Source organism: Erigeron canadensis, chromosome 2, assembly GCF_010389155.1.
Source record: "Erigeron canadensis isolate Cc75 chromosome 2, C_canadensis_v1, whole genome shotgun sequence".
In the NCBI taxonomy this organism is placed as follows: Eukaryota; Viridiplantae; Streptophyta; class Magnoliopsida; order Asterales; family Asteraceae; genus Erigeron; species Erigeron canadensis.
Genome location: NC_057762.1, coordinates 6409897 through 6435017, shown reverse-complemented (window position 1 = coordinate 6435017; position 25121 = coordinate 6409897). Strand labels below are relative to the sequence as shown.

The 25121-nt window shown below is 35.0% G+C and overlaps 2 protein-coding genes across 2 annotated transcripts; one reads left to right on the top strand and one right to left on the bottom strand.

The window, feature by feature from the left end:
- Window positions 1–11259: 11259 nt before the first annotated feature.
- On the bottom strand, window positions 11260–21289 carry LOC122587606. The gene is made up of 15 exons (XM_043759781.1): window positions 21023–21289; window positions 20354–20646; window positions 14491–14635; window positions 14273–14340; window positions 14088–14141; window positions 13911–13994; window positions 13759–13844; window positions 13375–13455; window positions 13093–13223; window positions 12816–12857; window positions 12146–12222; window positions 11973–12063; window positions 11813–11894; window positions 11527–11599; window positions 11260–11437 (listed from the first exon to the last, which is right to left on the bottom strand). The coding sequence occupies exons 1-15, from the start codon at window positions 21287–21289 to the stop codon at window positions 11269–11271; spliced, it is 1743 nt and encodes a 580-aa protein (XP_043615716.1). The 3' UTR covers window positions 11260–11268.
- An 865-nt stretch (window positions 21290–22154) lies between these two features.
- Window positions 22155–22655, top strand: LOC122587605 (putative F-box protein At5g44220). The gene has a single exon (XM_043759780.1). It carries the CDS (start codon window positions 22155–22157, stop codon window positions 22653–22655), a length of 501 nt encoding a protein of 166 aa, XP_043615715.1.
- Window positions 22656–25121: the final 2466 nt, after the last annotated feature.

The following is a 25121-nucleotide window of genomic DNA, read 5'->3' as shown; positions in this document are numbered from 1 at the left end:
ATATAAAACAATAGATTATAATTGTTTTTTTCTTTATCCTTTAAAAACACCATAACAAAATATGATTGAACCAATGGAGCTAGTTCTAAGTATACCTTGTAATCAATATCGGGAATGACCAAGGTCCACCCTAACCCTTTTAATGATACTATAATTTACACATATAACCTATGAAATTTGGTCCATAAAACTTATTGTAATCTATCTTTTTATTTTGTCATTTTGTGTTGTTTTTTTTTCTTTTACCAATTTGTAACTTTTATTACGTATTGTTTAGTTTTAGACTTTTAGCTCATCCCAATATATAATTCCGAGTGTTTAGGGGTATGTTTACACTTAAATTAAGAAGGGTTAATCTTGTGATGGAAAATGATAATAGGTGGTTTTGACTTGTTGGCGGATCCCAAATGGTTTGAAGTTTTTGCTTCACACCACCAAGTGTGATATTTTAGGTGTTTGTGAGTGTTTTTCATTAGGGTTTATAGGTTAATCCTCTAAGGGGATTTATAGACCCCTTGGGAAGGATCCAGAAGTTGGAAGGTTAACTATAACAGTAATGTCCTAGGTAGCCGTTATAACTTGGACAGACGCGTAACAACTTCTGACTTAATGGTACAAGTACTAATCCTACGCACTTAATTATACGTGCCATGAGTTGTACTAGCTTGTCTGGAGGCTAGCCGTAGCCTTTTGTAGCCAAAGGGCGGAGCCTGTTGGCCCAACTTATTGCGATTTAGGTTTCGGCCTTCGCCTTAATGAAGTCTCAGGACGTCATTAGTTAGCTACATGTGGAGGGTTAGGGATGCTACATGTGATCCGTTCCAAGTGGGGGAGAGTTGTAGCATCCTAAATATTTTAGACCAATGAAAATTAACCTTATTAATAGTTTTGACATTAAAATAATCTCATAGCATTTAATTTTGAGTTACGGGGTTGAATTAGTTAGAACTTTAGCGGATAACGGGTAAAAATACCCCTTTTTTATTTGTATGAGGCGTGGCACTCAGGAGGAGTGCCAACCATTTTTCATTTTATGACTCACCCTTTTTCTTCCACTTTCTTCCATCCATCCATCTACCAAATTTCTTCATCATCCATCTTCATATTTATCTATAAACTATCATAATTCCACACCAATTCAATCAAAGTTTCTATGTGATAATAATATGTTCTTCTTATCTTCTTTTCAATTAAATTTGGGGTTAAATATGAGTGTGCTTCATTCCCTTAATCAAAGAATCCTTCAAATAATAATAATAATATCAAAGTATTTTAACAATAAAGAAAATTTGGGAATTTGGTGGTGTATGTGTGTAACACCCCGAGCTAGGGCTCGAAATATTACGGAAATCATATAGCACAAGGAGGGATTATCGTAGGCAACTAAATAAAAATAATGAATTCGTTGAATCCACAACAAGTCAAATATTCATACAATGCACAAGGAGCAAATGACCATCAAAGTTTACAAAAGAGAATTCTAGAGATGGCTATCGATCCTAAGCATTAGTCAAAAGTGGGCGAATGAATCCTTGATCCATAAAGTCCATGCCCGAATCCAAAAGCTACACCAGATCATGCATCACATCCTTGAACCACCTGATTACCTGAAAAGTGTTCTACAAGTCAACACGAGGTTGGTGAGTTCGTAGTGGTGGTCCTAGAGGAGCCACCGACAATAACCACATATCATAAAAGCAAGAGCAGTCATCGCATACGAGTAGACTTACACGTCATCCAATCAATGCATCACAATATAATGAGCGTATAAAAATAACCAATGCAATGTCAATGCCAATGTCAATGTCATGATGCAAATGATATGTACGCCAAACCGAAATGCGAGTGATAAGTGTGGCCATCATGCCATCTATGCAACGATACTCACAGGTCATCACCATGACCAATGTGGCATCTCAAAAACATCGGCGAATATACGTCTATAAACCCGGATGACCAACACCAGTGTATACGTCTATACCTAGATAAACACATTTGTCTCAACAGACAACCAAATCATCTCAAAGCAACCAACACAATACAAGCCCAACAATCCATCAATCCAACATCCAATAACCAACAATATGATCAAACTATACATACATACACTTGAGAGGGCTTGCTTTCAAAGAGTCCTCGATGTTTGTATACAGGGTGTACCAGCGGCTAACCCTCCACATCTCAAACCTTTTGAAAGCGAAGTCGACTTCCATGTATGTACATCTAACCTAAATATAACCTTTCTCAATACCAACATACACAAAACAATTCAATTCATCCATCAATCATCATTCAATCAACAAACAACTAATTCAAACAAATAAACACACAATGTACACTTTTCAGCCCGAATCTCAATAGAGTAGGGAGATACGAACTCACCTTGATTGGCTAAGAGAGGTTAATACGAATTAAAACCAAATAAAGTTGTCTTGCGTTCACTTCACGTCCACCACCTATCATTAGTATCATATTTGATTATCAACGCGATTCATTCACGTCTTAACACATAACGAAAACAATCCTAGCTAGGTTATCAAGAAGGATTTCAATTCTAAGCGACTCCCGGAACTTGATAAAGTTGTTAGAAAGTCTAGGTGAGGTCTAAACCAAGTTTAAGTCGGCCACCACGTACCAAAGCGTTTGTAACTTCTCCCGTGTAAGGACTTAGACACAAAAGACTCGACCTTTTTAGAAATGGGGGAGGTTTCATCCCAAATGAGGGTTATTACAAGAAACTAGACTCTTTTCACGAATCCAATGATAGGTCACACGTCTCGATTGGACTTACGGTTTGAGAGATACGACTATTTTAAGAAACAAGTGAGTTTGCGATGTTCAGGGGTCAGGTGCGGCGCACCAGAAGGGTGGTGCGACGCATTTTTTGTTCAGAAAACTCACTCAGACCCTGGTGCGACGCACCAAATAGGTGGTGCGACGCACCTATGCCCAGTTCAGTTCCAGATCATCCAAACACGAACCAAACTCGACCCAAACTCAATTTTTGACCTAGAAATCGATTTAGGAGGCTTCGAGACTCATTTTGAAGCATAATTAAACATACCTTAACATAAATAAACATAACCCACCTTACAAATCCATTCCATAACTCAAATCAAACTCAAATTCTTGAATTAACTTCCTAAAACCCTAAATGACACTTGCAAGCTTTTTAACTCGATTCAAGACCCGAATCCATTCGACATCAACTAGAAACAAGTAAACCAAGATAAAATAAAGGTTATGGAACAAGTTTAGCTTACCAAATCTTCACCTAGCACTCAAACCCAAATCTTGACCCGTATGGGATGTTTTCTTGCACCTTGGAGCCCAAATCTTTGATATGGTGTTATTATGATGATAAGGTTTATTCTTCTTGCAATTTCCAAGCTTGAATTACCATAAACTAAGAATTAATCTAGAGAGAGAGAGGAAAAAGAGTGTGTGGGTGTTCTTGTGAGTAAAGTAGAGAGAAAGAGAGATAAGAAAAATGAGGGAAAGGGAAAGAGATAAGGTGGGTGGGGGAAAATGGGTTGACTTGCTTAAGTCTTGGGTCTTAGTTTTTACCCATGGATTGACCCATCAACATAAAACTAGTTAATTCATAACCCGCAACATATCATCTAGCACACCGTCAATCGACCCAACGAGTATAAAGTTAGTTATTTAATCACAAGATAGACCTAAAGATATCATTAATTTCAATAATCCATTAAGTTACACTTAAAGTCAACGGGTCAAAATTCACGGATGTTACAATGTGAGGGTGAGTGTTGAAACATTCAAGGAAGAAGAAGTGGAACACTTTGTGATATTCTCATTTCCAACTTACATTCTTGTATATTTATGTTTTGAGGTATGTTTAATCTTGATTATTTGGTTATATAATAACTAGGGTTCTTGAGGTAGTAAGAATTGGGGGTTTTCTTGAAAATGAGTTATTTGCTTAAAATCAAGCTAGGGTTCATGGAAATTGATAAAATTGGGGATTTTCTTGTGAGTTGGCTATGTGTAATGCTTTTCTAAATTCTTGCTTGTAATGGAGCATATTGATATGTGATTGCATGAATCTTTTGATGAAAGTGTTTTAGTCATTTTTATGGTCAAAGCAAGAAAAATGAAGATTTTGAGTAGTAATGTAGTTGACCATATTGAAGTGATTATGAAAAGATGAAAATAATGATTTTAGAGTAACTTGTTGCATGGTCATATTGATGAGATAATGAAATGGTAATTTTCGTATTCAAATGAGTTATGGCCATGTTGTTGTAAAAGTAATTGAGATTTTGAAAGATGCCAACTTTAAAGAATGATGAGAATGTGAATTATGTAAAAGTTGGGTCGGGCATTGAGATGCTAGTAAAGTTAGTAATGTATGGCTTGATAGCCTTGGTATGAAGTAATTGAGCTTGATGACCTTATATGTGTAAATTGTGAATTATTGCTAGGTGGAAAGCAATATGATTGTTAGATGGTCATCATGGATTTGGTTGTCGCGAAGGAGGTGAGTACTCTTGCATACTTTTATATGTGCGTTGGGTCGATTACCATATGATGGTGGATTCCGTGTGTGGTAATTGATTCGGCGTTAGGGCCTAATTTTGAGGCCGGGGCCTAAGAACCCCATAGTTGAGATGAGATAAAGTCCTAAGAACCTTTGAGGCCTAAGAACCTCTTGAGATTATTGTTTAGCGTATATGGATCCATGTATGTTTTGTTAGCGCAAAGGTGAGTATGCAAGTGATGGTATGACGATGCCATTGGCTACATGTGATAGTCTTTTGTGTGTTTGCCCTCCTTCGTGATGCAATGGTATTCACTAAGCTTTGGCTTATTCTTTTAGTTGTTACCCTTTTTATAGGTTGTCCCAGATGTGGAAACAAAGACAAGTATTTGAAGTTCGAAGCTAATTATGGATTTGAATGTTTTAGCTAAATGCGAAAATTGGTAATATTGATAGGACCCGTAGAGACCCCTTTGAACTAGTGGCTCTCGGTACAAAGATTTTATTTTGTGACTTCTTGGTTACATATGGTGTATTTTAGAATTTGGTAAAGTTGTTCTTTTGTAAGTTAAAGGTCAAAATGTTGTTTTGGATCATTGGACAAAACGGGTAAATGAACCCATTTTATGTTAAAATGTACATTTTAGCAAATGGAAGTTTTGAAAAGTTTGATTTAATAATAATGTCTTATTTGAGTCATGAAGTCTTGAATTGAAATGATTTGTATGGCGTCATGGTGTAACTGATGTATTTTGTCAAGTTGGATAAAGGCGGGTAAACGACCCGTTTGGTTGTTTTAATGTAAATTTCAATGGTTAAAGTTTCGAATGTATCAATTATGTTGTAATATGTGATTTACACTTCTTGATGTTTTGGTTTAAGAATTTGAAGCATGGAATGTGAATATATGGATTTTTGGGTCAAAATGGGTATGTGCAGAAGTTTATGGAGTATTAGTCTGTTGTAGACTAGTTTATGGAGTATTAATATGTTGTAGACTAGTTTGTGGAGTATTAGTCTGTTGTAGACTAGTTTATGGAGGATTAGTCTGTTGTAGACTAGTTTGTGGAGTATTAGTCTGTTGTAGACTAGTTTGTGGAGTATTAGTCTGTTGTTTAAAAACAAAAAAAAAAACAAAACATCCTTATTTTTCTATTAAATTGAGTCGTGTTGTTACATGTACTAATAATAATATATTATTATGAAAAAAATTAAGAATTAAAATATAAACATACTTGTGATCATAATTCACTTTACATTCAAGTATATGTATTTGATCATGATGCGGGCCCATAACACGAAGTTTATTTTCAATAACATGTTCTATGATAATTAGATAACAATTAGGAATGTTTTCATGTTCTTTGATAACAATTAGGACTCTTTATTTGAGTGACAATTGTAACTTTAAACATTAATACGCAAAACTAATATATAAAAAAGGAGAAAATTATGTACCTTTTTTTGATTGAGAGATAGAACGAATCTTAAATGAATTTCACATTGATTTGGATTTAGTATTCAAGTAACCCTCTGTTGTAAATCGGGCTTTTGTTTTGTGATCATCCCATGTTTTGTGATTCATATTGTACTTAGGATAAGGATGTTGTATATCGTCATCAGTTATTATGTTTGAGATATGTATCTTGGGAGTCAATTTGATGAAATTGAGCGATTTGATTGGTTAATTAGCCATTAAGTTTTGAAATAATTTTTTGTAGACAATATTTCAAACATTGAAACTGTTTTAATTAATTAAATGATTGTAAATTTTAAAAAATTCTCTCTCAAGTTGAAGGCTAAAAGTAAATATAAATTAAACATTCAGAGCTAAAAAGTGTAAATTATTGATGACGAACAACAAAGTGTAAATTAATGAGACTTTTTCTACAAATTAATATAAATACTAATATAGTAATATATTTGGATAACGATTATTAGGATTTGTAATTTATAGTTAATCTAAATGATAACATAACCGAGAGTCAATTTGATGAAATTGAAAGATTTGTTTGGTTATAAGTTATTAATTCAATAGTCTTATAGTATATAGGGTAAATTACAAAAATCATACCTGAGGTATGTTCGAAACTACATTGATCATACCTACAATTTAAAAATTACACAAGATATACCTAGAGTTGTCAAAAACTCACACTGACCATACCTAACCCTAACGAAGCATGACGGACCGTTAAAAAAGGGGTCACATGCGAGTCACGTGAGGGGTAAAATGGTCTTTCTCACTACTTCTTCTTCGTCATATGTCTTTCAAACTCTATTCTTATCCAAATAAAAATATTCAGTCTAATTTTTTTTAAGAGATGCAGCCCGATCTTCTAATCTCCAACAAAAACATACACATAAAAAATCACAAAACCTTATAATGATCAAAACTCATAAATCTTCTATGTCAAAAACAAAATCCATATCTATATTTATATTAATTTCTATACCATTATCTTTACCATTGAAATCATAACATATAATCAAAAAGAAAACCCAAACTATCTATATATTAATACACACACATATATATATATATCAATTAAACAATAATAGTCTCATATGGCCTCCAAATCCAAATCTTAACTAAAATTAAACCAAAAATCAAAAAATAAAAATATGCTCCCAAAATCATATACAATTGAAATGAGACCTGGAAGCTAACCATATGTTTCACCAAAGACCAATATTACCATTTACCCTTGAAAATTCCCATGGAAAACCCCTAGACCACCACTGCGCCGCCGCAAACCACCGTACCAGTTGTGGTCGCCGATCAGATAGAGCAAGCTCTTGGGGCGAAAAAAAGATTATGGGATTAACAACGTTTCGAGCTTTGTTGAAAAGTCTAATCCTACAAGCTCATAGATGGTGTTTTTTTAAAAATCATTTTGTTATTGATGGTGTGTAAGGATTATAGATCTTGGGAGAGAATCCTTAAATTCATTTTAGATTAGTTTTGAGAGAAAAGATTGGATAGATGGCAGGGAAGGGGAAGGTATATGATGCGTGTATTTTAGTGCATATTTTATTAAATGGTTTTGCTCGTAAAAATCACCCAAATTTTAAATTTATAAAACAAGGATCTACTAATAATTATATTACACACACGGGCAGTGCACCCTATCGCGTATAGTATAGCTAGTAGTAAGTTCAGGATCGTCCAAGGGAATTAGCTTAGTAGTTAATAACTATATTGAATATAATCTAAAAAGAAAGTGTAAAATTGGGGGGGGGGGGGGGGTGTTTGTGACCGAGTTGTCACGTTGCTTAACAAACTAAAAGTGATCTTTTTAAAAGCATTTAAATGACTGAAAACCTAAAAATAGTTTTTATTTTTAACTATTTTTATGGAAAAGAGTTTGTTTGATTTTTGTAACCAGAAAATGCTTTCAACCCCCAGTTTAAATCAGACTGTCACTATCCAATTGATAAATTAATAAGTTAAAATGAGATCCTAACCTTGAAATGGTAAATTAAGGACAGTTAACTTCTACTCAAAATGAGATCCCAACGGCTTCTCCACGTAACCTTTATGATCTACCCAATTAATTTGAAAGTAATTCCAACAACTAAAACTATATCTTTATGAACCTTAATTAAATAGATGAGACTTTTCGCACAATAATTTTATCAAAACCGAGTTTATTATTAACATCTAAAAGTAACTTCAACGAACAATCTTCTGACAGTGATTAACTGAATGAACTAAACTTTAACTTGAGAATAACTTAAGAGTTTAACTTAACAAACTTGATTTTACAAATTACAACTAATGAACAATGACTTTTGGTGAAGTGTTGTGCTCAAGATACAACTAAAACTAAATGGTGTGGAGAACCTTCTCCTGAGCACTTGAGCACACCTCCCTTTGATCTTCTTCGAGTGCCTATTTATAGCCAAGAGTGCAATCAATTACTTCCGACAATAGTGTGATAGTTCTTCAGAAGCTAGTGTACTATGTCATAGCATTGGAAACGTGTTTATTGAAATGTGAATTTTTCAATTCATAGTTGCATGTATTAATTCAATGGGGCCGAGGTGATTAATGTCGCTTTCATGTTTTATCTTTATGCTTCAAACTTCCGAAACGTGATCATGGTGGCTAATTCATGGAAAATGATCAACATGAAACTTGTAGATAATAATCTTCTGAATCCGTAGAAAGTTGAATCGTCTCGATCGGAGTCCGAATGAATAAACTATGGCCAAAACAGTGCAACGACATTTTTATTCTCTATTTTAGTGCATTTCCCCATCAATTTCCAATACAACCTACAAAAACACTTATGCAAGTAATAAGTAGCTAAAATACACTAATTTATATTCAAATGGGTCATATTTATACGTTAAATGACACAAAAACGCTCAAATAAATATGTATAATTAGAGCGTTATCAGTATAACACCCCCATCGCTGGGTTTCATTAGATCTTTTGTGGTTTCATACAATTACACATACACATAGCCGCATAAACATTTGTAATAGAGAAAAAGAAAGAGAGTGAAAAGTGCAGATTTGTATAACAATGGATTTGATTTGGGTATGATATATATTTCTAATATAGATATTGATGTGGTGTGTGGATGACTTTGTAATTTAAATTATTGGGTTTGAAGGAAGAAAAGAAAAAAAGGAATGAATTTTTTTCAATAACCTGCCGATGAAGAATTAAAGATGATGATATGGGGGTAGAAGAGTCTTTTATGCATTCACATGATTGGCATGTGACAAAAGTTAACGGTCCGTCATGCTTCGTTAGGGTTAGGTATGGTCAGTGTGGGTTTTTGACAACGTTAGGTATGTCTCATGTAATTTTTAAATTGTAGATATGATCAGTGTAGTTTCGAACATACCTCAGGTATGATTTTTGTAATTTACCCTAGTATATATATTAAGATTAAGATTAAGATACAAAAGTTAACATTCTTCCCAGGCATGCGTGATTCGAGTTCCGCATACTGCCAATTGGATGTCATTGTAGTGTCTCGAATGCTAACAACTAATTATACTAACTACTAACTCGCTGTTAAAAAAAAAATCATAAATGTTAGTTTATTGCACTCTGTAAAAATATGAAGAAATAAAGAAAATAATATCAAAATAAGCAATTTTTGACAAACCATTCGTCCACATATATGGTATATTTCATTAGTTGGATGTAAAGTATATCTCATCGATTGGATGTAAAGAAAATGTGTTTTCAATAACCATTAGTTTATATAATTGTATGATCGCGAGTCAAAATATTATAGAAAGGAACAATAATAAGGCCACTTGTAAAACAAGATGAAAAGGATAGGTGAAATTGTGAAAAGATGTGATGAGAATATAAATAGTTAAACATAGGTCAACTAAGTGGTGAGGATAAATGAAAAGGAGGATAGTCCATAACATCACACCACCATTAGACAAATAAATAACATATCCTATATTAACCATATATGATACAATTTTTTTTTGAATAATTATATTATTATATTTCATCATGTCGTATCTATAACTACGTACCAATTATGTTATGATGAAAATTCAATACGTTATCTCGCGTATTACGCAGGAAAATATATCCCTTTTTAATAACTATTAATAATGGAAAGTGTAAATTAGTGGTGGAAAAAAAAATGTAAATTATGATTTTCAAAATATACCTTTTATTATAATATACCATAAATGTAAACTAAATTTGTAAATAAATCAAACGTTTTGAAAAACTAGGTTAGACAAACTCCAAATCCCAATTATTTATCACAATTTTTTTTTGTTACTTTTTCTTTTCTCTTAAATTTTTTTAAATAATTATTAGATTATCATGAATTTTGAATAAAAATATAAAACTACAAAAACCATACAAAAAACAAAGACATATAATTATATAAAGACGATTTTTTTATAAATAAAGTTAATTCATCAATATATGACATATATTTCTTTGATGTATCTAATTTACATGAGGTCATTTTAATTTTTTATTACTTTGGAAATAATAGCGGTATTTTTTATTTTGAACGACATTATATTCTATCACTAGTTTTAAATTATACGAAACCCTAAGACGGAACCCAGGAATTCCAATAAACCCCCCAATTAATACACCCTATAAATTTGAAAGTGGATTCGAATGCAAGTGAATCCTTCTAAAATCAAAGACCTTACCAACAAAAATTTGTTTATATATATCATGAGAATTAAAAGTAACAGTGTGATGACTCAACTTTATAATACACAACTACATGATTGAAAAATAAACACTTTCAAAAAAAAATAAAAAATGATATACCCATTAATTTTATAAATCGTATGAGCAAAATTAAATTTTATTGTTAAGCAATAATAATACAAACAGATTAAAAAGTATGTATAATCTTATCTATCTCAAAATAAGTGTTAGATTTATATATATATTTTTTAAACTACTAAGTTATCATAGCTTCCAAAGAAAAGTACAAAAGTCAAAACAAAAATGATAACAAAACAGGATCTTGCCGATTATGTACACTTAACCATGCAAATAAGGTTGTTGAACAAGATCACACTGAATTAACCAATTAAGAACTTAACAAGAAATATATTACAGAAGTAAATAATCCAAAAAGTACACACCATAAAAGGCAAAACTTCAAATTAATTAGACAAAGGTACAAGGCAAAAGAATAGCCTCGGATAAGTGAAGGTCAACGGTTCCAAGTAGATTGCAGTATGTTTTTCCAGGAGTTGTCAACGAAATAAAAGAATATAGAAGAAGAAAAAACCATAATCATAACATTTTAGCCAAGGGTCTAAGCTCCCTAGGGACACCATCAAAGTTTCCAGAGTTTATATCCGATTGTAGCATTGGTCTCTTCCCGCTTTTCCAGTGAATACCCTCTGCTAGATGTTCTTTGTTTGGTGTCAGCATTACGAAATTCGGATCCGCCCTTTCATAGCTGCATACATGTTTTATAATTATAATCCTCTCATATTATAACTGACATGTTACTAAAAGTACAAGTTGTTTAGTATGATTAACAAAAACCTTGCTTCTCTGACATTGTCGACACGAAGACCAAAACCAAAGGATGTCTTTCCTATGGCACGGTCTCTTATAGCTGCCAGAATAGAAATAATATCATCATCACTTGTTAATGATATTGAACATTAGGTAGATATATATCGTGACATAAGTTCTATATTTCTGATGTGCATGACTAGGCACAATACATTTTATAGATGATCTTACATACGGCTTAAATAGACCATCACATAATGTCACGTGCACGATGTAGATGAGTATTGGATTGAAGTTTGTGCTAATAAGTTACCTGAAACACTAAAACTGAATGATGGTTTCCACCATGACTTGAAAGATAGAGAGATAGAAGAACTAAGGGGCCCCACTTTTCCCTGGGAGAGAAATGAAGTAAATTTAGAACTTAGCATTATTCACATATGAAATATAAGGTTCGAACCAAGATAGCTAACCTTCAGCAAGATGTTTTTATTGGCCTGCCAAGATGCGGCGACATTGAAGGTGGCATCTTGGATGTCGTTTGATCCCTTCTGATCAACCATTCTGTTTACAAATGTAAGGACTTAAATTTCCTTCTTTGGAATAATATGTAGGTATTTACAATATGCAATATAAACTTAATTACCTTGTTAGCAGTTCGAACCCAAAGTCTATGTAATTAGTAATTCCAATTACTTCATTCTCTTCAAGTGGATTCTTCACCTACATAATTGCAACAGGACATGATTGGTTACAACTTCAAGTTTTTTGAAAAGGATTGAGTTTTCAGAGTAAACTAACTTGACCAGTAACAAATATTCAAGATTTAGCTGAGCTTTACCAACTAAAGGCGGCAATTTTGACCATTTACCTATAAATGGCTTGACTCGGGTTTAATCGTAGCCTTTTTTTTTGGTTAATGGGTACACCCCTGTAAATGGCTTGACTCGGGTTTAATCGTAGCCTCTAACAAGGGAAATGCATAAGATTTAAAACCTTGGTTAAAAGATGGAATAGGTAAAATGGGTGGGTTTTAACAGGTCAAAAGTATATGCTGATTACCTCTCAATTCGATTTATTCAAAGTATATTATACTAGTATTTGACTATGTACTAAACATCATCATATTTAATTCACTATTTATATAATTCAGAAAAGACTCAAAGAGGGACAAAAATGTTTGTGAGTCAACCCAGACTGATTATGTGTGTATCAAAAGTTAGCTTTGTAACCTGAATTGATTCGACCCTTACTCAACAAGCCCACTATGCTTATACACACAGATAGAGTAAGATAGAAGAAGATAAAGAGAGTACCCTTCGTTGGACTACCACATGTTGATAGAAAGAAGCTATGAACTGCAGTTGCGATAACATAAATAAAAATAAGTACTTGAGTTCTGAATGACTACGATTAACAAATGACAACTAAACAGTAAATGAGCACGGAAGGTGGGAGAGACTTCTCAGAGGAGTAGAGGGAATCCAACCCGAATGCGGAGATGTCATCAGATACTCATTCAAGCAGACTATCAATGGTAAAAATACTGTGAAATAAAAAGAAATATGCAAGAAAACATAGAAAGTGGGAAACCTGTGAGTTCTGAGCAAATTCAAGCCCAAAATTAAATGATGGTTTCAATGGGCTGCCTGACCCGATTCCATAGCCTACAGCGTAATTCCAGTTCTTCAAGTTTTTATATTTTGCACCATCCTTTTTTTCAACTACACAACCAAAAAGATTGTGAGACAACGTAAACTTTCTAGTTTAGCAAAAGGCCACCTAAGATACTAAGAGGTAAGTGGAAACAACTTATATAATATGCAGAATGGACAAAGAAATAGCATAAAAAAGATGGAGTGGTAACAATCTTACATCGAGGGTCATATTGCGCCCCTGCAGTCAACCTTCCGATCTTGGTCACCAGCCATGCTGTATTTGGGAAGTCATTGCCCACTGCATTCAAGAGATATCATTGTAAAGAAAACCTCAAGCTCAAACAATACATGTTCCACATTCATGGTAAATATGTCTTAGTAATTTATCTGTTTTTACATTAAAATTGGATAAAATGAAAATGAAAGATGCAGAATAGTTCAACTAAATTTATATATGTACTACAATATTTAATTGCAGCATTATATTAACTACATAATTTTGAAATGTAACAAGAATGACTTCATAGTGAACCTCAAAGGAATATATAACATTATGAAAGCCTACAAGTTGTTTAATGAAAATGCAATGCACATCACATACATGAATATGGAAAAAGGGTGGCTCCAAATGACAAATTTGATGAGCCATATCTCAAACCCATCGTACCATAGTCTTCTGATCGTACTCTACATAAGAAGTGAGCGTTATGAATTGAATATAACAACATGATATAAAAAAAAGTTGAAACATACCTCTCCTTCTGAAGAACAGGAAAAATGCCAAATGCTCCAAAACCATATCTCGGGTAGTATGCACATGCTCTCATGAGTAAAATCCTGGAGACACATATACGCGGAAACATAAAGGAAGACAATAATAACAATTTTTATTTCTTCCTAATGGAGAGAAAACAGAAAGCTGCAACTTACGGATCGGAACTGGATACATATAGATCTGTGAATGTATGAGGATCATCAGCATCACTGTGAGGAACATATAACGATTTTTACGAGAGAGAAAGAGAAAAGAACAAAATCGCGACCCACTATTTTAAGAAGAAAATATACTTCATAGAATATAAGATATATATATATATATAACACTATATGAATACCTTTGCCAGCGAAATAGTGCGTTACCGTCAATTGTCACCTCTGGATTGTTATCAAGAGGGCCTGAAACCTGAACGTGGGCTAAGGAAATTGACATTGTTTGGAATAAAAGTCAACTCCACAAGTATTAAAAACAAAAAGAAGATATATGAACATGACCAAATTATAAGAATGTTTGACCCACATATGTATGTGATTAATGAAATACTTTGATGGATACAGTTGCTACTAAATCTACATGACGATCTTCAATAGGCTTTAGCATAAAAATTGTGCTGAAATGATTTGCTGCATCAAAATAATCTTCAAAGAGGCTTTTTAAGGCAAGCTTCCCAAATAACAAGTTATACGATGAATCTAACATTCTGCAGCACTTCAAATTGAACTGATTTAATATAAGCAAAACCATATATCAAGCTATACTAGCAGAAGTAGAAGTTTATTCAATTTATTGTTGGACTTTATAACTTGATACAGACTTAAATCCTAGGTGCCAAAGATTTGGACTTTGGAGAAGAACTAACGGCAAAATCGATTATCAAAGAGGATCGTGTGTCAGCATGACCCCAGACCCTTGGTACAAAGACAAATATCATCTCAAACTCAATGTACTATATAATTAGAAAGATGTGTATCTAAAGTTGTATACATATAAAAATGCTAGAGTTTCACATGAAGGTGATGACATACCCCTATCGGTACACAGGACATACCGCTAGGAATTGCGATACGAAGGGTTGTCCGTAACGAAGGCTTCCGCTGTCAGATAAAGAGATAGGAATTGTTCCCCTATAATTTAGGGATTCGGTCTTATCTCTTAGTCTATTAAAGAAGGAAACGATCTTCATGGACTCTTATTTCCTAAGACTTAGGGAAACCCTAAAAAGTCTTTAGCTTTTCCTCCAAGATAAAGTCTCCCTATAAAAGGAGACTCATAAGACCTCACGAAGGCATTCGAATCATTATTCAGACACACGATCAATCAGGTCTAAAAACATAATCATCGGCACGATCCCAATTGGCCATATATCAATCATACTCGAATCGGCGTAAAGAGACTAACTCTACCTTCGGGGAATCGTCAACAAACAACCAAAAACACCTATCATCCCCCTCTCTTCTAAACCTAATCTCGGTTTGGTGTACAATCAGAAGGGGCTTGTCATTGGATCCTTTCCTTGTTAATAGCACCTAAATTGTGAACATCTTTAACCCATGCCGAAGAACCCGCTGTGGTGCCCTCAAAGCACCGACACTAATTAAATTGGCGTTAAAGATGGTTTTAGTTTGTTAGCAGTGGCAGATACAGCAGCTAACTTTGTGTGTGTGGTGGGGGGTCACGGGAAACAGCCTAGTGAAAAATCAAATCAAATTATACTATATCCCAAATTCCCAATCCAAAATATATCAAGCCTCTTGACGAAAGCCTAAAGACCTAAAAGAACCCGAACCGTAGTCACCCTTAATTATAACCCATTTTCATAGTTCAAACATGAATCATTTCAGAACACAAATAAAATTGTCTGATCATCCTTGTAAGTTTAATTAGATCATAAAAACATTTAATTAAAAAACTGAACTGGTATAAATGAAGTTGAAAAAATGAGAAAAATCAAAAGCTAATTTCTAGAATTGATTTAAAAAAATGAAAGGTGCTTTCCATGATAAATAATTCTTATAATTGATTTCTAGATTTGGGACTTCATACAAAGTTGGTTACTATTTGATGCAGATAATTAACACTACTAATAATGTCTATTTCTGTATTTCATAGCCTAAAACATTACATTACAAAAATGATCAAGGAAAAGTGTAATTCAAACGAGATCGACCTGGTCCGAGCAGCGAGCGGAGGGAAATCAAAGAGGGGCGGAACCAACACCATCGGTGGTGGTGGTGCTGGTTTCGACAACGACAATAATCCACCCATTAAATTCTTATATTTTTATTAACTCTCGCTCTTCTTTCAGACAGTCCTAGCTTCTAAGAAATTCAGATTATCAAAAATAAATTTTAGTTTTGTCTCTGAAGATCGTAAAGTATGGAGGTTTACATAGAAGCCCGCGCATTTCTCACTTGATCAACTTAACTGACATGACTCTTTCTTTTTTTTCTTTCTTTTTTTCCGCCTTTACTCACGTGGCACAATTTAACGCTTACGTGTCGTCCTTCTAATGTGTTGTGGGCTCAAATCGGTCCAATTCCCATTTTATTGGATCTGGTCTTATTCGGATTCTAATATATTAATGGATTTATCTAATAACTCGTTTAGGTAGACGTGGCGAAAATCTGGTTTCTCCAGGAACTGGTCAGTTCTGGTCAACGGAAGACGGATCGGTTTTGACTAAAACCGAAACTGGCTCTTGGATGGAAAACTCGAACCGATAGGAACCGACAATATAGGATTTGAATCGATTCGGTTTTTAACCGGTTCCAGAATCGGTTCCGAATTATCTTTTTCTTTTTGCAAAAGTAGTCCAGTTCATAGCAGGCGTTAAAGGGGATTGTAATGGCCGTTAGCAAGTGCATACAAAAGTAGTTCAGTTCTTGACGGCCGTTAGGATGACTTTAACAACCATTAAAGGCCTTTTTTTATATCGTAACTCGATTTTCGAACACATGATTGCTAATGACTCAAGACTATGACCCAAGAGTTAATTACTGAAATGGTACCTAATGTTTGCGCGATATTACTGGTTTCATACCTTTCCTTTCGAAATTATGCTAATCATATTCAACGTTTCAAAAACTCCACTCGTACCATACTGGAGGTAAACGCCGTTAGCTTACCGTCACCCCCCCCCCCACGTGACTTGCACGCGAGGGGTAAAAACGGATTTTCATATTTCTTAATCACATAAATGGTACCTAACGTTTGCTCGGTAATACTGATTTCAAATCTAACGTTTAGTTAAATTTTTTCCTTTTTTTGAGTTAATTACATTTTTCATCCCTGTGGTTTGTACCAACTTTACTAACGTTTGTTTGGGTCGTGGACCAAACATGTAAACGGAATTCCATACTCAGGGATGAAACGCGTAATTTCATATACTCAAGGATGATACATGAACATTGGTACAAGCCACAGGGACGAAAAATGTAATTAACTCTTTTTTTTAGATAGATATTATAACATATATTGCTAAGGTCCCCACACTATATTTCAATGTGAGAGAATTTGAAACTATAACCCCTAGGAAAAAAACACAAAGTAGAAATCTCCTTACCATTGGGCTATCATCCAATGGCTGTTTTATGGCAGAAAATATATTAGAAAAAGTCATATAATTTGAAAGGCCCAAAACTAAAACTGGTGTACAAAGCTAGCTCGTTGGCATGGAGTTGACATTTAAATTTTATTTAGGGTTTAATACTGTAGTATTTATTTGAGGGGAAACACGTACCATCATCATCGGTTCCTCTAACCCACTATGAAAACCCTACCAATGCCTTCCAAAAGAAAAAAAGATAGCAGCAACATCAAAACTTGTAAAACTGAAAGGAAAAAAAATCACTCTTTGCTTTCTTCAGAAAAGATACCAGTCGATATACTGATCGAAATATTTTAAAAAATTCCTATAAAATCATTAATGAAATTTTGTGTCAGTTTCAAAACAATGGAAATCCATCATCCAATCCTCCCCATTCGTCGTGGATTACAACAGAAACATTCACGCGCCTAATAATATTTTTGTAGCTTATGATTCCAAAAAAATTTTACCCCTCCGTCCCATTTTAGTTTTCATGTTGACTAACTTTAACCATAAATAACTTTGTTTGTGTAATTTAACACTTGATATAAAATATATGAATGGATTGAGATTTAATGTACTTTTCGTTCATATAAGTTTCATCAACTACTATATAGTATAAACAAAGTTATTTACGGTCAAAGTTAGTCAACATAACAACTAAAATGTGACGGAGGGAGAGGATATTTTCAACGCTGATGATGATTTAGACTTCCTCCAACGCCATACTATTCGCAAGCAAGATCATCTCCGGGGCTTAAATATCGGTTGTTTGATCGGTTACTCCCAAGGTTTGTTTGCATTTGAATGTGATAAACCTAAGGATGTTGTTGTTATCTAGAATCAATCAATTAGGAAATCCGTACGCCTACCCCTCCCCGAACCCGGCCGGCATGATGATATAGGTTTTAGAGTTTGTAATGCCACTGACATTTTGGTTTTTAGTGTTACTAGTACTAATGAAAATAGTTGTGTTCTAGAGATTTATTCATTAAGCACAAGGGAATGGAGAACTTTGTCTAATGTTGCTCCTTGTGAATCACTCCATTTACAAAGGGAGAATAGGGGTGGGGGTGGCAATGGATTGGATATTGATCCAGATACGATTCGATCTAATCCAAATCCGATCCAATCGTGTTCCGGTCATGGGTGCCCCCGGTCAAAGGTGCCCCGGTGACCCGTGTCTTGGTCACGGGTTCCCCAATCAAAGGTGTCCCCGGTGACCCCTGTCATTGTCACGGGTGCCCTAGGTCAATGGTGCCCCTAGTGACCCTTGTTCCGGTCACGGAGGCCCCCGGTGACTCGTGTGTTCGGTCACGGGTGCCTTAGTGACCCATGTCCCGGGTGCCCCCGGTCAATGGTGCCCTTAGTGGCCAGGGGGCACCCTGACCGAAAACAGGGGTCACCGGGGGCACACGTGATTGAGACACGGGTCACCGGGGGCACGGGATGAAGTGATTGGGGGAGAGTGGTGACTAAGTCGAGGTTACTGGGGGCACGGAAGGTTTCCCTTACTAAACAGTTCCTTAACTTCTAGAAAGTAAATTTCATTCACCTAAAAAATAAAATTATTGAAAAAATTTAATGGATTGATCTGGATGATGATCCATCTATTTAAAATTATTTGGATATGTATCGGATCACGATCCATTATGTTGGATCACAGATCGGATCATGATCCATTTAAGTTGGATCACTATTGGATCGATCATGATCCAATCCATATCCACCCATTGCCACCTCTAAGGGAGAGGGTAGTGATAGACGGGTTTATTCATTGGATTGCTTCTCATCAGGCTCCCGACGGTAAAAAGAAACTGATTTTGTCATGTGATCTCACTAGTCAACAATTTACAAAATTTTGCCTCCTACCTAGTTTAGCAGCACCCACTTCTCGGTCTTACTTGTATTTGTCTACAATTAGGAAGTTTTGTGCTCGAAGAATATGAATGCGAAGAAGAAATTGGTGTGTGGATGATTGAGCGGCCGGGTGGTGGTTTTCAAAACTCCTTCACAAATCCATTCACTATCAACGTACCAACAAATCTACCAGCAATGCCCGGGGGACATGTACTTGGATTTACAAAAGGTGGCAAACCTATGATTCAAATACCGGGTCTTTGTCTTAATTCCAGGGATTGCCATGTTGATGAATCAATTTCGAAACTTTTTATTTATGATCCTCATTCGAAATGCTTTGAAGATATGGAGATTTCTGAAAATAGTGTTGCATGCCGTGCCAGGGAAACGCTATTGTTGCTTGACTACTGAGATTTTATATGTTGTTATGACATACTTTTAGAACAGGCATTAAGCAAATAATGAAACATGAGTCTTTAACATTTCAATATAGCTAGTTTTCTATGGAAACTTGTGGAAGACACATTGTGTTCTTTCATCTTTTATTTCTTTCTTTAACCATTTAAAACTAAAAAAGGCATCGCATATGTTTGTTGTTTTGACGAGAATCAGATTAATGAATCAATTATCTGTTGTTGACTCTTTGACAGAAATATGTATGTATGTATAAGCGAATGATAGCATGGATATATCGTAAATTATTAGTAGTATATTGCGAGAAACCAAGCCACCCTGAGCTGGCCAAACAATTAATTAATGAATGGTCATCGTGCATCCCTTTAAGCAGAATTGTTTTCTAAAACTGTGCAGATTCGATAAATTGGCAGGTTAATGCTGTTCGTGCTAATGGGTCGCCCCAATCTGAATTGCATTAAAATCACCCACACATATATTCTAACCCAATCGTATTAACTGACCCACCTATATTACAACCTCCAAAAAAATCAAATGTTTAAATAAAACATAAAATACCTGCCCCATTGCATCATAGGTACCAGCAAGATGGACATAAACCCGAGGGAGTATATTCGGATGTTGAGGCCCGCATTCTGCTCCCAAAAGGCTTCTACCTTTTTTAAACAGAAAGCAGCCTTCCCAGACAAGTTAATCTGCACACATGCTAGTCCCATTTGGTTCAAAGCAATCCCGAGAACTCCAGATTTCTTTTCTCCAGCAGCCCGAAACTTTGAAATTGAAGCTTCAAAGTATTCATATGAGTCAGAGTAACTGCCAAACTGAGCTGCAACTCCAGCTACGTTTAAGTGCTTAAGTCAAGTACTTGGTTTAGTTCATTACTCTTAACTGGCGGAAACTTCAATAAGCCTGTTTGCTATTTCGTTGCTTTGGCTTCTGGAAGTCAGCTGATGAAAATATATAACACGTGTTCACAGTTTTTCAGTCTCTAAACTTCCCATTTTTCTTGTATATTGGTCAACTAAATGAACATAAATCGAAGCTACCTACGGATCGATGACTGTCTCTCCTTATGTAAACTGAAACACGTTGAGTGCTTTCTTATACATGAAAATAACTGATCATAACGAGCTAATGATAGAAGTGTCTCCCATACAAACAATCAAACGTCAATAGAAGAAACATACCGCCCAATACCTAATGTTCAATCGCAGCTTTATAATTTACCATTGAATTACAAATAAACCTCACAAGCCTCCTATTTTCAGCCTCTTCTAACAGCTTACTCATTCTGTCTTTTCCATGTAAACTGTTTATCACCAAGCTGCATACTGAAAACTTAGCCAACATATGTTTTTGGCCTTCTTTTATGTTTGTGATCTTCATTGATTTTTCAATAATTGGAATACCTTCATCATACTTCCTCAATACCCAATACAACGCTGCTAGAATATGCAAACACGTAACAATAATGTGTTCATTTGACCTGCTCATGTTAACTAGTAAGGCATTTTTAGTCAGGTTAGGCTAATGACTAATTTAAGCAATTATTCACATTCTTGTTCAGGTTAGGCTCATTTTTGACCCGTTCATATTAGCCAGTTGAAGTATCTCACTTTGACCCGTTCATGTATAGTTTGCACGTAAGGTCTATTTAGGCTAATGCGACTAATTTCAAGTGCATTCGTGAGTGCGTTAATATGTCCTGAGTTAACGTTTCAAACCACGCAACCAGGTTAACCCTTTTTACCCAAACTAGTAGAAATAATTTACTTTGACCCCAACCCCTTGGATGTCCATTTTTCAACAATTGCCTGTTTCGACCCACGCCCGTTTCACAATTATTACTTTTTAATGCATTCATAGTCATTTCCAACTGGATGCATTGGCAAAAACCGCTGGAATATGGATTAGCAGCATATCCAGATTTTGAAAATATTGCAAGTTAATCACCTTTTTAGTATACCCTTTTAGCAAAACAGTTATCAAAAATCCTTGGGTAGTCCACTAGGTTGATTGGCTAAAGCTATGATCAGTATATTTTATTTTGTTAAATTGTTAATCTTGTTTGGCTACTCAGTTGATTAACTTGTACAATATATATAGTAGGAAAAGTCGGATAATATGAAAGGCCCAAAACTAAAACCCATGTACAAAGCTAGCCCATATCGGCATGGAGTTGACATTTAAATTTCATTTATAGCGTTGTTAATTAATATTCATTTGAGGGGAAACACGTACCATCAATCCAGCATCATCGGCTCCTGTATTAAAACCCTACAAATGGCTTTCAAAAATAAATCAAAACCCTACAAATTCAAGGTAAAAGGAAAAAACCCCTTTGCCTGCTTAAAAATCAATGTCAAATATGTTGCCAAACGAAGGAAAAGAGATAGAAGCAGCATCAAAACTCGAAAAACTGGAAGGAAAAAAAAAACACTCTTTGCCTTCTTCAGAAAAGATACCAGTTGATATAGTGATTGACATATTAAAAAGGCTTCCTATAATGTCATTAATGAAATTCATGTCACTTTCAAAACAATGGAAATCCATCATCCAATCCTCCCCATTCGTCACGGATTACAACAGAAGCATTCAGCCGCCTAATAATATTTTTGTAGGTTATGAATCTGAAAAATATGTAGATATATTCAATGCTGATGATGATTTAGATTACCTCCAACGCCATACTATTTGCAAGCAAGCTCATCTCTGGGGCTTGAATTTTGATAGTTTGATCGATTACTCGCAAGGCTTGTTTGCATTTGCATGTGATAAACCTAAGGATGTTGTTATCTGGAATTTATCAATCGGGAAATCCGTGCGCATACCCCTCCACAAATGGAGATGGGATAATTAGGTTTCATGGTTTGTAATGGCACTGACCCTACGGTTTTTAATGTTACTGATAAACCACATAATAATTGTGTTCTAGAGATTTATTCATTAAGCACAAGGGAATGGAGAACTTTGTCTGATGATGCTCCTCGTGAATCACTCGATTTGGGAAGGGAGAGGGTAGTGATAGACGGGTTTATCCATTGGATTGCTTCTGATCGGACTCCCGAGGGTAAAAACAAACTGATTTTGTCATGTGATCTCGTTCGTCAACAATTTACAGAATTATGCCTCCCACCTAGTTTAGCAGCACCCACTTCTCGGACTTGGATTTATCTACACTTAGGGAGTCTCTTGTTGTGCTTGAAACATATGTACGCGTAGAAGAAATTGGTGTGTGGATGATGGAGCGGCCGGGTGGTGGTTTTCAAAACTCGTTCACAAAGCTATTCACTATCAACATACCAACAGATCTATTAGCAATGTGCGGGCAAGAGGTACTTGGATTAACAAAAGATGGCAAACCTATAATTCAAATAGAGGGTCTGTGTCCTAATTGCAGGGATTGCCATGGTGATGAATTGAATTTGCAACTTCTTATTCATGAACCTCACTCGAAATGCTTTAAAGATATGGAGATTTCTGAAAAAAGGGATGCATGCTATGCAGGCTCATACAGAGAAACTCTATTGTTGCTTGACTACTGAGATTTTGTTTGTTGTTTATGACATACATTTAGAACAGGCAATAAGCAAGATATGAAACATGACTTTTTTAACATTTCAATGTAGCTAGTTTTCTATGGAAACTTGTGGGAGACAATTTGTGTTTTTTCATCTTTTATTTCTTTCTTTAACCATTTAAAACCCAGATATGTTTGTTGTTTTGACCAGAATTAAATTGATGAATTAACCAATTTTATTTGACTCATTTCACCGAAATATGTAAGATATACAGTAGTTCATAAATCTGTAGTATTATATTGCTAGAAACCAAGCCGTATTACCTGACCCAACCCACACATTCTAACCCAACGGTATTACGTTACCCACCCATATTACCACTTCCAAAAATATCAAATGTTTTGATAAAAACATAAAATACCTGCCCATTGCATCATAGGTACCAGAAAGATTGACATAAACCCCGAGTGTATTCCAATGAGGCCCGTATTCTGCTCCCAAAAGGCTTCTACCTTTTCAAACAAACAGCAGCCTTCTCAGATCAGTTAATCTGCACACATGCTAGTCCCATTTGGTTCCAAGCAATCCCGAAAACTCCAGATTTCTTTTCTCCAGCAGCCCGAAACTTTGAAATTGAAGCTTCAAAGTATTCATATGAGTCAGAGTAACTCCCGATCTGAGCTTCCACTCCAGCTACGTTTAAGTGCTTAAGTCAAGTGCTTGGTTTAGTTCATTACTCGTAAGTGGCTGATGCTTAAGTCAATGAAAATAGCTTCATCATAACGAGCTAATGATAGATAAGTGTCACTTATACAAACAATCAAACATCAATTAAAGCAACATATGGGCCAACACTTAATGCTCGATCACAGCATCATAATTTAACATTGAATTTCAAATAAACCCCACAATCCTCCTATTTACTTGTTATGATATGGAAGGAGATATCGAATGCTTACTTGTTTTGTTTGTTCACGTGATTGTATGTGTTTATGATTACGCATTGTCTATCATGTAAGTCGTGCCGGTTTATTACGTATTATTTATTATATAAGTCGTGCCAGAAACGTATTTTACGCATTGTCTATCATGTAAGTCGTGCCGGTTTATTACGCATTATTTATTATGTAAGTCGTGCCAGAAACGTATTTTACGCATTGTCTATCATGTAAGTCGTGTCGGTTTATTACGTATTATTTATTATGTAAGTCATGACAGGAAACGTATTTTACGCATTGTTCATCATGTATGTCGTGTCGGTTATCGCTATTATTAAACGTAAACGTTGTCTTGTGTTGATTTGTGTGAACGTGATTAGCTATCCTAATCCTCGTGTAACGTTAACGGTTGATATCCCAAAACTTGATTTTTATTACTTAAACCTACGAACTCACCAACTTTATGTTGACACGTTTTAGTATACTTTTCAGGTGAACAAGTTAATGGGAGACGTATTGGATGATTGCTTGATTGTTTGCATGCTAGGATGGACTTGGACTATTTCTCGGATCTGTGATTCGTAGTTCCCGTTATGGGTTATGCTTAGGATCATTTACCATCTTTTGAACTATTAATTTGTAAACGTTTAATGGGTGTGCTCCTTATGCATTATCTCTTGTTCTGGTACTTGTAATTGAATGAATTGTATGGATTGTCCAATCCTTTTTATGCATTTAGTTTAGCTCTACTTAATTTCCATATCGTGCTGTGCTTTTCTTGTGATATCCCATTATTCCGCCTTGTTTGGGTGTTACAATTTCTGACTTGAAGCATTGGCAAAAATTGCTGGAATATGCAAAATCACT

What these genes read in the sequence shown, in the direction of transcription:
- LOC122587606 (XM_043759781.1), bottom strand. Translation starts at nt 21,289, where the DNA reads ATGAGCAGGTCAAATGAACACATTATTGTTACGTGTTTGCATATTCTA. An exon ending in GGCGCAATATGACCCTCGAT is followed by an intron (nt 13,224 to 13,374) that starts GTAAGATTGTTA and finishes TTGGTTGTGTAG; the next exon opens with TTGAAAAAAAGGATGGTGCA. An exon ending in ATAAAAACATCTTGCTGAAG is followed by an intron (nt 11,895 to 11,972) that starts GTTAGCTATCTT and finishes TTTCTCTCCCAG; the next exon opens with GGAAAAGTGGGGCCCCTTAG.
- LOC122587605 (XM_043759780.1), top strand. Translation starts at nt 22,155, where the DNA reads ATGTCAAATATGTTGCCAAACGAAGGAAAAGAGATAGAAGCAGCATCA.